Genomic DNA, 14076 nt, shown 5'->3' with positions numbered 1-14076 from the left:
TGCTTTCTGTCCACATTCCTATCAGTAAAGATAATCAGAAACCGTTTGTCTTCACGTGGAAAGAAACACAGCATTCCTTCATTATCTTACCCCAATGCCATGCCAACTCAACTCTTCTCTTTGTCATCAAGAGGCAAGAAAGATACCTTTACAACATTGCTATCTTACAAAATATCATGTCGTGCCCTTAGATGGATAGCATTAGGTTAACTGAACATGGAGGGGAAACAAAAAAGTAGAATAAGGGTTTCAGGAGGAGGGGGGGTGATACAGCGGTGGTGGGCAATGGGGGTGGATAAAAGGGAGCTGATGTCAAGGAATCCCTGCAGAAAAAGAATGTCTGGAACCCGATTGTGGTAGTAGTTGCACAATCCTACTTGACATGATTGAACTATGGAATGATATGGTATATATATATATATATATATATATATAAAAGGAGTCCATACAGGTAAATATTGTTTGGAATCTGACTGTGGTAACAGTTGTACACTTGTACTTGACATGATTGAATTATGGAATGATATGGTATATATATATATATATATATATATATAAAACAACAACAAAACCGAAACCAAGCACCCTAGAGATGTACAAGAGGATAAGAATAAAAATGTTCAGGGGAAGTGCCAAATAGGCCAAGTTCCTAACAGCAGTAGTTTGGGGACAAATGATGATACCCTTCTGAAAGTGGAGACAAGTAGTTTCACTTTACCCTGCAATAAAGGACTATGACAATTAATGGACTAAGGTGAACCTGACCTAAGCCAGGGCATTTTGCAATCACTTCATATGTATATGAAAGATGGAAAATGAATAAAGAAGACCGAAGAGGAATTGCTCTATTTGAATGATCATGTTGGCGAAAAATATGGAAAGTACCATAGACTACTAGAGAAAAAACCCCAATTCATCTTGGAAGAAGTACAGGCAGCATGCTCCTAGAAGCAAGGTTGGAGAGACTTTGTCTCACGTACTTTGGACATGTTATCAAGAGAGACCAGTTTCTGGAGAAGGACATCATGCTTGGTAAAATGCAGGTTCAATGCAAGAGGAAAATCATCAATGAGATGGATGGGCACAGTGGCTGCAGCAACAAGTATGAAGATAGTGCAGAAACAGGAAGTGTTCCATCTATTTTACATAGGTCACCCTGGGTTAGGACCAACCCAATGGTACCTAACAATGACAAGATTTGATACACCTCTCTGGCTTCTGGAATCTGCTTATACCTCATGTGCGTATGCCATTTCTACCTATTTGCTGGGTATTCTTTAATGTTGCTGGAATGGGCACTGAAGCAAGAAGTGGCTCTACAGCAGATTCAGCTACACCAGATCCAAGATCAGAAGAATCTTCTGGCTGTTACGGTCAGTATGTGGCACTTTGTTATTACCTCATATAAAATCTAAACAAGGTTTGGAATATAAGTCTTGCTCTCTTCCATCAAATATAAACCTCCACTTGGAAAGCAGCTCTAGAATTACTCCAGTTGAAACTGAAATGACGGGCCCTCACCTGTCCAATATAAGCTGGGTGGTAACTGCTCTAATGAAACCTATACTGGGATGTGCACAGCGGCGTTCCCCTCTCCGAGGACGTCGTGTATACTGAGATTGGCCTCTCCCAGGTTCAGAGAAACACGTAAAAGGCATGAGCAGGCAATCGGAACACCCTGGAACTTGTTCCTGCTGCTTTGCCGTTGCTCCGACCTTTAGCCTTCCTGGGGAATTCTGCTTACCCGCTAATGGGGTGGGGGGAAAGCTGAGCCTGATTTATGGATGGCTCTGTGTGGAATGAAAACATCAACCAGAAGTGGAAGGTTGCGGCATTACCTTCTGAAAGAGTTTAGTGAGGGGAACTCTTTCCAAGGGGCAGAATTTGGGGTAAGGCAATAAGAGAAATGGCCCGAGTTATGGAACTATGCTAATTCCGAGGGTTAATTTGATCAGTTAGTCAGGGATTTGGATATACCGCTGAAAGACTAGGGATAAGACTAGGACTGGGAACGGAGATGTATATGGAGCTCTTGCAATGGGATAGGAGTGTGAGCATATTTATATTCCATGTAAATTCTTACTAGTAAATACAGTCATTGGACAAACAAGATGGCCCATCGTGAAGACGTCAGTTAATGCTATTTTTGCCCCATTGTAATCATACTCACTGGGCCCATAGGTAAGAGTCCAACCATGTGACGTTTCCTCATCAAGAGTGATTTGGCTAACACCCCTGCCAAGTGCCCACATTGCCAAACACACAGGTCAGTATCAAGCTTCCAACATGGAAATGCTCTCAGCAGAACTCGCTGGAGGTGACTATGATTGTCCCCACAGGAAGACACATATTTTGGACGTCGGTTTGCTGTTCCTACTAAAAGTAGTTCTGTGAGGTAAGAAGTAGTCAATACACAGAATGAAGTATTGTACAACAGTCAGAATTCCCTGATTGATGTATAACACTTTATGACAAAGCTGACATACTATAGCAATATAGTGTTAACAATTTAGTGCTTAGGGTAAAAAGAAACAATTCACATAATGAAAGACAAATACACAATGAACACTCCTGTATTTTTGGACCTATACCTCCAATAATAATATATATATACACACACGTATATATATTTATTATATATACACGTATATATATTATATATAAACGCAGATATTAGGGAGAAGGAAGTGAGAATGGGATAAAAGTAAATGAATCAGTCAAAGAATAGGCTGTCCATGCAAAAACTGGAGTCTGACCATGAATCATAGCCAAATAACGTGGTCCTCGTAGCCTGTATCCTTATGCGATGTTTCTAATTCTGGACTTTACAAGCCTCTGGCTATCGTCTCATTGGGTGGCCTTCCCTACCAAAGAACAAGAAGAGGGTGGGATTCAGAGCTGACCTCAGGAGAGGGTCTGGATCGGCCACACTCTTTGTTTTGCGTGTGGATATAATGGTGGCACCACATAATTCTGCACATTCATCACTTCACCTCGAAAGCCTGGCCTCTGTTTCCCGACTGAGCTTTGGTGAAAGCAAGAAGGCCTCTTGTGGCCGTGGGACATTTTTAGTTTCTGGCTCTGGGTTCTGTATCTGTTTCCCCTATGACCGACACTCAGATTTTGGACTGAACAGCACCCATGACCACACGAGACATTTCTTCAAAGTTTCTTGAGTTCCTGTGAAATGTTGCAGCAAATCACAGAACCCAGGGACGAGGAGTGGGGAAAGTGGAACAACGTCATGTACTGGAAGAGTTGGGCATTTGGGACATCTCCAATCTATAACTCTTTAGGACTAGTCTGGTACTAATCCTTCTAAAAGAAATTATTACCACAGGAAAAAAGGTTCTAAATTAATATAATTAGCTCAACAACTGTCTAAACCTAGGATTAAAAACAAAGCACAAATATAAAGAGAAGAATAAAATAAATAAAGATCTCTTTTCTCTTCCTCCATTGGCATTTAGGACTCAGATGATACAGGGCAAATTACGGGGTAAAATGTACTGGGTTCTTGAAATGTGTGGCTAATTCATGTGACACTTGGAGTGAAAACACGTCCTGTGGTAATAAAAACATATCTGGATCAGGATGACATTGGAGAAGGAAAGAGGTTAAGTGAGGCCAAGATGTCAGGATTTTTATATTTCCACACACATGAAAAATGTTAACATTTGCATAAAATAAGGCTATGTCATTAAAACCACCGCTAAATGAACACAGGGAAAGGATTCACTCAATTCTTGTAAAGTACTATGGTTGTAAAAGTATAGTAAATGATTTTTGTCAGAATCTATCTTGAGTTATTGCCAGAGCCTAATTGTTCCAAAGACACTGCTGAGCTCCAAACTCTGTCAGGTTGTGTGTGTATGAAACATTGTCCTAGTGCATCTAAGACATAGAAAGCAGAGACATTCAAACTACTCAGGAAATCCCTGTTTTTCTGGCAGCCCAACCTTTACAGATATACATGTATAAACATGGAAACATTTAGGCCTTGGCAATATCTCAAGATAGAGTCTGCCAAAAATCATTCACTGTTGTTACTTTTTTTACAGCCTTAGTACTTTATAAGCATTGAATATTTTCTGTGTTCATTTAATGGTAATATAATGATAAAGTCTTGCTTTGAGCAAATATATTTTTTATTGGTTCAAAATATAATAAATTTAAATATAATTAATACTCATATAATTTTATAACATAAAATACTATATATCATTATGTCTAATATAATCATCTATATTTGCATATGTGAGTATATATAAACATACACATATACGTCTCACTGGTTCTGTGTCTTTAGAGAGCCTAAGACACACTCTACAGGTTATTAGATATGAAATAGGCAAGAAAATGTCCCTATTGATATCTGGAAATCAATTTGGTACAAACATAAGTACAACTTGTAAACAGCCATTCAAGAAATGATTAGTTTATTGTGAGTCAATACCAAAAATAGAAAATAAGAAAATAGCCAAAATAGCCATCTTCTAGAAAATAGGTTCCTAATTTTGTTTGGTATACCACTCCATTTTCAGAAAAAAAATTACTGAGCCAGTACCCACCTCCCCAGCAATGAAAAAATGTCATACGATAACCCATAATCCAGGATAAAGTGTAGGTATCTGTTTTTGCACTCATTCCTGCATCGTTTCAATGCCTCTTTGGGGGCAGTATCACCCACTTTGGGAAACACATTTGTAGACCTAGAACACACTTGGACATAAGAAAAGAGATATTCAAACTACTCACAGGAAGTCCTTGTTTTCCTGGCAACCCAACTTTTCCAGGTGTTCCTGAGATACCATCAATTCCAGTGTATCCTTTCATCCCCTTTGGCCCAGGTAGGCCTGGAAGTCCCTTGACAATGAAAAGTTATTTGAATTATAGACATTTGCTGTATAGATATTTAAATAGCAAATATTTTTAGAGGAGAAAAGTATACATAGTTTTAATACCCTATCCCAGGACAAATTTTCCTCTTCCTGGATTCTTAAGTGATTTAATATTTGCATACAAAAGAGCAGGATTTGCTGACCATTTTTAAAAGTTTCCTAAACACAAAGGTTAAGCTGATTTACTATGTAAACTTTTCCACTTTAATGTAACTCTGTGGTATTTCTCACTATATTGGCCCATGCTTTACCCAGCTTTGGAGAAAAGATCAGCTACATACACCTGTCAGTTTAGGGGGGAGGTTGTTATTCACCTATAAAATAACATAGTTATTATTTTCCAAAAATATAAATTATTGTTCTTTTTACTGGCACTTAGAATCAGCTAATTATAAGACTGAGAAAAGGTCTTAACATATTGTTTCTACTCTAGGGAAATTGGATTTTATCAGAAGTGTACTGTGGTCTGAATGTGCTTATAATTTATGTTCATTTTCTCTCTACACTTTTTGAGCCAACCCAGGCCACCCCACATAGGCATCTAGTTTCTGGCTAGGGGAGGCTATAGCAGGAAGTCTTTGCTAATAAGTCTGTCAACACACACCTTCCTGGCCAGAGTATCTTACTGATGAGTAATGCAAAATTAATCTCTGTTCTGTGATGGAAAGATATTTTAAAAAATTATCTAAGACCTTTTGTTCTATTTGCCAAAAGAAGGAGAGGTCAATTCATCCAATTAAAATTCAACTCATGCCTTTTAAATTATTGCTTAAAGATTTCTGACCTTCACCCCTGAGTCCACACTCCCTATTTCTCAGAGATTCCTCATCAGAGAGGGCCGAGTAACACAGGAAAACAACATTCTTCATAATTGTTTCTTGGGGTGTGTGGCAGGGTAGGTAGGGCAGAAATGAGGAGCTAACAACAATGAGTCCGAGAAAGAAGAAAATGTTCTAAAATTGATTGTGGTAATGATTGCACCACTCTTCTTGATATGACTGAACTATTCGATTGTGTGAGATATGAATTATGTGCCAATAAAACTTTTTTTTTTTAAAGAGCATCCTTCAATCACAGGGATTTGCTTTGAACAAACTTGCTTTTGGGTTAGATGATAATATCTTGTTTTTGCTTATTTATTTTTTTAAAATAACAATCTGATTTTCCCAACAGTTGTTATAATTGGCTCCAAACGTTTTCTTGTTCAAGCTGCCTATTCTATTTAGAAACATAAGGATGATAAAAAGACCAGGTACTTACAGAAATCCCAGGTTTCCCAGATAGACCAGCTGCTCCTTTTTTCCCCTTAGGACCCTAAAAATGTGAAGCACACTTGTCAACTGAGTTAGTTAATTGTGCCAGCCTGGCCGATAGTCACATGTGGGTCTGGTTGAAAGGCGGAGGGATAAATGGGTGGTGAAGCCTCGCCTTTCTAGTTTTCGGGTCTCTTGTTTTGTGATGGTTGCATCGGGTGCAGCTGCCTTAGCAGTTCCCTGCTTCAGCTTGCAAGATGGATTTCCTACAAGACATCCCCAAGGAGAAGCCGCATGGATCTATCCCGATGCAGCCCTGGGTGCTGGAGCAGCCATGTGGAGACCCCTGCCAGTGCTGAGATGCTTACACGTTCACTGACTCAGCTTTCCTTCTGCAGTCGGCATTATTGCCTCTGTTTTGTGAGGTGAAGGACTTTGTGGACTGGTGTTGGGTATGGGTTAATGTTGGACTTGTGGGCTTGGGCAGCATTGGGTTGGGATATTTTCGTGATGCACATTTTCTTTGCATAAAACTCTCTTATACGTGAATTGGTGTGGATTTGTTTCTCCAAAGTACCTAGACTGATACATCAACTGATGATCAGAAGCTGAAGGCATCGAAAAGACCTGGATGCTGCTGCAAGTCCTTCCACTCACTGACTAGTACGTAATTGGGATCGCCATCTAACCTTTCTGGGAATCTCCCACTTCTTCTGAAAATATGAGAATTTGACCAGATAAACTATGACTTTCCATCTAGTCCCCCTTCCTTAAATCATTATTTTTTAAAGGGATCTATTATTTAAAAAATATTTCCACCCTCAGGCAAGGCCTTGGTTTCCTCCTGAAATGGGACAACATTTCATTCAGTAAACACCCATGGAGAATGATGTACCAGGAACTCTGAGATGGAGGGAAATGCACAGGCAAAGTTCCTGCTCACAAGAGACTGGCACTGGAGGATGGGACATGAACCAATGGCCTGAATGTGATTCTCTGGACACACAGAGGGAACACACTTATGCATCAAGTTTCCCACAGAACTGTTTGTTTTTCCATGTAGGAGATGTCTTAAATCCTAATTGCTTCAGCAGTAACTCGTCTGCCCGGATAGTTAGGGGCTTTGCCTTTCCACATCATGCCATTGTGCCGATGGCATCCAAAAACTATTTTAAGAAGGAAAATATGGAAAAGAATGATGTCATTCACCAATGAAAAAAAATCTAGTGTTAACACGGGAATGTTACTCAGGAATCTTCAGAAATTCTCAGAAACAAAATAATTCCCGCAAAATGAGATACTAAGTTAGTCAGATCAAAGACAATTTTATGGACAAGTCCATTTAGCAACAACTTCAGATGCTCTATCTTCTGAAAATGATCTTAAACATTTTAAGAATTAATATATCTTGTTACCTGGAAAAAATGGGGGCATTTTTCATAAGAGATTAAAAAAACAAAAGTATGCTAGCATTTGATATTTAATCTGGGGTGATTGATATAAGGATGCCTATATCACATATCAGTCTTGGTGGAGTGGTGGGTAACAGCTTGGACTACTACCCTTGCTCAAGGTCAGCAGTTCGAAATCACCAAGACTTCCTAGGGAGCAAGATGAAGCTTTCTTCTCCTGTCAAGTTTTAGTCTCAGAAATCCACAGCGATGATTCAACTCTGTGCTATTGGGTGACTATGAATCAGAATGTCAGTGAGTTTTTTAAAGATGTGGATCAGAAATTCCACCTCCAATTTTTACTTGCCTGAAATTTCACCTCCAATTTTTACTTGCCTTAAAAAGTGGCGTCAACTATGTGTAACCAGAAAACTATGTAAGTAATGGGAAAGGGTATAAGAAAAGTGACTTAAAGATGTCTATTTTCCAAAGACATGTAAACAATTTAGCAATAGATAAGGCTCTGCTATGAATTGAATTCTGTTAACAGCCACCCCCCTCCCAACACCCCCCCCCCCTCAAAGATATGTTGAACTTCCAACCCCTGGATCTATGAGCATCAGATTGTTTGGGAATAGGATTTTCCTTTTATTTTCTGTTAAATCATACCCAAATAGGGGTGGTTGTAGGCCTAATCCTTTTTCAGTGGCATTTTACAAAAGCAGTGGGCACACAGGGAGATGGATCAAGCTGGGGGAAGACAGATACTGGCTGATAATGGAGGCAGGCGAATCTTTAAGCAGCAAAGGTATGGCATTTAAAAACAATCTTGTAAACCAATTTTAAGTCTGGGTCACATAGTTAAACTTGCATTCACCACACATACCGTACTAATACAACTAAATCATTTGATATGTTTTGCAGTCTGTAATGATGGTTTAAAGGCTCATTGATATTTTTGCTTTAAATAACTTTAGGCACTTTTCAAAAAACCTCTGTATTGTAGTCCTGTGGTAAAGCGAAATGTGAATGATAATCAAAACATGTGAATCAATCAATAATCATGAATCAGAACAGGCATTGACAAACACTCCATTTAGATGCCTATAGCTATCCTTGCTCTGGTGAGAGACATGAGTGATCACTTTATTAAAGTCAGTAACAACTTTTTTTGACCCTGCTTTCTCCAGCTCAATACACATCCATTTGTCTTAAACGCCTTCAACTTACTTCAGAGCCTCTCTCCCCCTTTAGTCCTTGTCCACCCTGTTCACCTGGCTCGCCCTTTAATAGAAACCAAAACAGAAATCACATGTGAATCAGGGACCAAATAAATTTCATTATATTTTTAAATGACACAATTACAAAGAATTAAAAACTTACTGGTGGCCCTTGTTGTCCAATGGTACCTCTTGGTCCTGGTACACCCACATGACCCTAGGAATAGAAAAAATTGTATCAGAGTAAATAGATATATATGACTTAAGAATAGGGTCCTATCACTTACATTAGAAAGCGTGGTTCATTCCTGGAAGTAGGATAGAACACAATAGTTCCCGGGTACTGATGACGGAGGACAGAAGGATTGTAGTTTATATTCTCATGTTAGTATATACATGCAATGGGTTAAGTGGTACAACCTTTCACTTCCCACACCCACACCCTACGCCTCAAGCCTTATTGAAAAAAGTGCTGTGTTGTGTTTTCTGCAGATGTCATTTATGTGAAGGATTTAAAAATGAGGTAATATTGGATTATCTAGATAAGCCTTAAACCAAACGACAAATATCCTTATATAAACTCCACCAGGGGAGACAGACACAGATGACAGAGAAGGTCACATGAAGACAGGTTGAGATTGGAGTGATGTAGACAAAAGGAATATCAATAGCCATCCAAAGAAAAGATTGTTCATTGGAGCATCCAGAGGGGATGTGATCCTGCCAACAACTTTATTTCTGACCTGTGGCCTCCAGACTGCGCTAGAAAACATTCCTGTTGTTTTAAACCACCTCGTTTGTGGCAATCTGCTATGATAGCCACAGGCAACGAATATTGGCAATCAATAACATAATAAAGAGATTGAGAACAAGTTAATGTTGTCAACCAATTCCTAGTGTGGAAATATCCGATGGTTCCATTGTTATGAACTAAATTGGTAGTCTTTGAATAGTAGATTGACTGGGAGAGTTACTGTATCTAATGCCAATGAACATCAAAGGACTTTGACATTCAGCAATCTGTCCTCACCTTTGTTCTCCTAAGGAATGCTGAACTGCCACATTTTGCTTTTCAAGCATGTAATCAGACACTACCAGCAGTCCAGGGCATGGCAGTGCGAGTCCTACAGGAAGAATTCCTTAAATTATCTCTTTCGTTCCTTTACCTACTGTCCTCTGGACCACAGATTACTCTATTCCTCCATGCTCAAGAATGCCTTAGGAAAGTGAATTATCAGGCTCTTTTTTGTTTTTCTGGAGTAGGAGAAGGGATTGCACACGCAGACTAAGATTATTATTTGTTACAAAAAGGTCATTCTAGCTATTTTTTTTTTTTTTTGCTTAAGTTTCAATGACCTTGTGTTACTGTTATTTTCCATTGACTTGGTTCTGACTTGCAGTGACACCACGTATTGACTTGGTTCTGACTTGCAGTGACACCACGTATGACAGAGAAATACACTGCTAACATACACTGCTCGGTCCAGTGCCATCCTCACAATCATTGCCATGGTTGAGCTCATTAATGCAATCATTGTGTTAATCTACCTTATTGAGATTGATTTCCTTTTGTCACTGATCTACTTTATTAAGCACCATGTCCTTCTCCAGGGACTGGTCCCTCTGATAACATGCCCAGGTCATGTGAGAAGAAGTCTTGTCTTCCATTCTGAGGCGCATTATGGTTGTTCTGCTTCAGAGACAGACTTGTTAGCTATTTTGGTAATCCATTGTCAATATTCTTTGCCAACACTGTAACTCAAATGCATCAGCTCTTCAGTCTCTTTGCTAAGTATCCAGTGTTAGCATTAGAGATGATTGAAAATACCAAGGCTTGGGTCAGAGGTACCTTAGTCCTCAAAGTGACATTTTTGCTTTTTTCCCCATTTAAGTAGGTCTTTGGCAGCAGATTTGCCTAGTGCAGTATATCATTTGATTTCTTGACTACTATTTCCATGGGTTTTAATTGTGGATCCAAGTAAAATAAAATGCTTGACAACTTTAATATTTAATCCATTTATCATGATGTTGCTTATTGGTTCAGTTGTGAGGATTTGTTTTAAAATGTTAATGTGTAAGCCAAATCTGTTTTCTTGGATCTTCATCAGCAAATGCTTCAATTCCTCTTCATTTCCAGCAAGTAAGATTGTGCTACCTGTATACTGCAGCTTGTTATTGAATCTTTTTCCAACCTCAAGGTTGCATTGATCATCATATATTCCAGCTTCTAAGATTATTTGTCCAGTAAAGGCTGATTACACACATTAAGAATGGTGAAAGGATACAACCTAATACCCACATTTCCAGATTTTAAGCCACACAGTTATCCTGTTCTAATGACTGTCTCTTTGTCTATGTACAGATACTGCGGGAACACAATTAGGTATATTTGGTAATTCCTATTCTTTGAAATGTTATCTGCAATTTGTTATGTTCCCCACAGTCAAATGCCTTTGCACAGTCAATAAAACACAAATAAACATCTTCCTGGTATGCTCTTCTGTCAGCCAATGTTCAGGTGAGATTATCAATGATATTTTTTGTTCTGCGTCTTCTTAGATATCCACTTGGATTTTTGGACAGATTCTTGTAACTGCTTTTAAATTATAGTCAGTAAAATTTTACTTGTGTTTTGATCATAGTAAGTTACATATGGAAAAACAATGATTTAAAAACATCACCTGAGTGAAATTGTGCGTAGAAAGACTTAGCAAGGGAAAATGGTGGGTATTTTGTGACTTTCAGATGTCTAAGCAAGAGCATTAGTGTGGTTGTCAGACACAAGATAGCTGACTGTTTAGAGTAAAACCATCCCCAAATGCTAACTCACTAAAGCCTTGCAACCTAAGGAGCTAAGATGAAATAAAACAGAATGGAATAAGTGGGGAAAACTGGTTCATGAGCTATCGGGGACTGAAATCCTCATCATGAGGATATCTGCACTATAGAGGGATGCCAGTGTGAAGCTAGGGAGAATTTTCTCTCTGATGCAGAATTTAAGAAGAACATCTGATTGTCTAAAATACCGAGGGCAGCATTTCTCTTCTGTTACTAGTGAAGAGATTCATTTCTTCTTCCTAGAGAACAATTTATTGCTCATTTTCAGTAAATACATTAATTATGCTAGGAGTCATTGGAGGGTCAGGTCCACTCAGAGGTACCTCAGAAACTCTGGCAATCTACTGCTGAAAAATCAGCCATTGGAAGTTCTAAGACGTATGTAGTTCTACTCTGACATGCACTGGTGTTGACATGACTTCTATGGCACCTAGTTTTCTGGTTTATGTTGGGTAAATGATCAAATCTACTATAGTTGATAGAAGACACACATATGCTACAATAGCAGGATTTTCCCGAGAATATGTGAAGTCATGTCATACATAGATGTAGCTAAGGAAGTTTGAGGTGTTTCATATAATGTTGGAATCCGTTTGCTTGGTTTCTTGACCTCCCCAAAAGGCAATTTCAAGTAATTCCACTGGATTTCTTGGATCAAAAGCTTACAGATTCAAAGGCTATGTAAATTAGAAATAGAACACATAAGACATTCTTTTAAAATAGAAAGGTATAAAATGGCCATCACAGCACATAGACATGTACAGTTATTGTCAACACTTACTTCAAAGGGAGTTTTAGGAGGTGAAAGTCAGTTTTCAGATTCCTTTGGTTTGAGCAAACCAGTTTATTAAAAATAGCTATCAGTGATACATCAGGAGCCAGAACGCACTTAAGCAGCAAGGATGCTGAGCCTTTCTCTCCCATATCATGGGATCATGATAGGGGGCGGGGGGAGGCATTTAGGACTAGAGGAAAAATGTATGTTTCATCGTTGCTGCACTGCACCCTGACTGGCTCGTCTCCTCCCGCCGACCCTTCTGTGGGGGGATGTGCAATTCTGAGGCTGTAAATCTTTATGGAGCAGAAAGTCTTATCCTTCTCTCATGGAAGTGACTGATATGTTCAAACTGCTGGTTTGTGGTTAGCCCAACTTGTAACCCATTACACCACCAGGAATCCCTTAATAATAACATTGACATTTGATTCTATTTTTGTTAATAAAGGAAAGATAGGATTTATATAAGTGAAGGTGAAGAACAATGGCAGAGAACATGTGAACAAAAAAATAAGACAGGAACCATAACACATAAGTTAGTGGATGACCATTTTGTTTTGCAACTGACATTATAACTGGAAAGGGAAGAGAGACCAGGCATGAATACAGAAGACCCTTCACGCAAATGTGCTGATTCAAACTGACGTGCTGTCTAATATCATTTCAGCGGATCAAGTTGGCTTCTTAAAATCCTCCTGAGGTATGAAAGAGGAAGTGACATAAGGCTTGCGAGTCTCATAGCGTTCACACAATTATTGACTGACTTCCTACTATATGCCAGGATTTCTGTGTTCTAGAAGATAAGCTTATAAGGATGAAAAAGATAGAAAGTATTTCTAGTCTCTTGGTTCTTACACTTTAGTAAGTAGTAAGTTAGTCGGGGAAGTTAGTAGGGGATATCAGATAATAAACAAAGAAAAATAAAACCAAGTATATGAAAGCAAAGAATACCAGAAAGATTTTTACTTGTGTTTTATTAACTACACAAAGGCATTCAACTGTGTGGATTATAACATACTATCGATAGCCTTGAGAGAAAGGGGAATTCCAGAACATTTCACTGTGCCTCTGTGGAACTTGTACATGGATCAGGAAGCTGTTGTGGGAACAGAACAAGTGATACTGCATGGTTTAAAGTCAAGAAAGGTGTGCATCAGGATTGTATCCTCTTAGCCGACTTCATCAATACATATGCTGAAAACTTATCAGAGAAGCTGTCACAGACAGCATTGTACTTCAACATAGATCTTGAAATGTCCTGTTGACAATGAATTCAACGCCATTGCTCTTGACTGTACTCCTGGCAGAGTAAACACGATTTTCTGATTCCAGTGCATTATCAGTCCATTTCAGCTCACTATGCCTAGGATATCAACCTGTAGGAGTTCCATTTCATTTTGACAACTGTCAGTATTCGTAGATTCACATTTTATATATTTCAAGTTGGGATTATTAGCAGAATTTTGCAGCTGGTTCTTCTTATCTGAGTTGTGGCCCATCAGCAAATGAATATCTCAAAGGCTCCACTCTCAAAGGTTTCACTCCATTCTTGCCACCATGCTCAACTCTGCTATTTACGCCATGCTCAACTCTACTGTTCACACCACCATGCTCAACTCTAATGTTCATGCCACCATGCTCAGCTCCACTGTTCACGCCACCATGCTCAACTCTACTGTTCACGCCACCATGTTCAAC

The 14076-nt window shown here is 38.9% G+C and overlaps 1 protein-coding gene across 1 annotated transcript in view; it reads right to left on the bottom strand.

The window, feature by feature from the left end:
• COL24A1 (collagen type XXIV alpha 1 chain) overlaps positions 1–14076 on the bottom strand; it is a 411206-nt gene that overhangs the window by 96844 nt on the left and 300286 nt on the right. The window contains exons 42-45 of the mRNA XM_045292047.1: positions 8929–8982; positions 8776–8829; positions 6162–6215; positions 4759–4866 (exon numbers count right to left, since the gene is read on the bottom strand). Coding sequence (XP_045147982.1) covers positions 4759–4866; positions 6162–6215; positions 8776–8829; positions 8929–8982 — 270 coding nt within the window. The remainder of the gene's footprint in view (positions 1–4758; positions 4867–6161; positions 6216–8775; positions 8830–8928; positions 8983–14076) is intronic.

This window comes from Echinops telfairi, unplaced genomic scaffold (assembly GCF_000313985.2).
Source record: "Echinops telfairi isolate 266 unplaced genomic scaffold, ASM31398v2 ScPeMD7_443;HRSCAF=831, whole genome shotgun sequence".
Lineage (NCBI taxonomy): Eukaryota > Metazoa > Chordata > Mammalia > Afrosoricida > Tenrecidae > Echinops > Echinops telfairi.
This window is presented reverse-complemented; position numbering and strand designations above follow the sequence as displayed.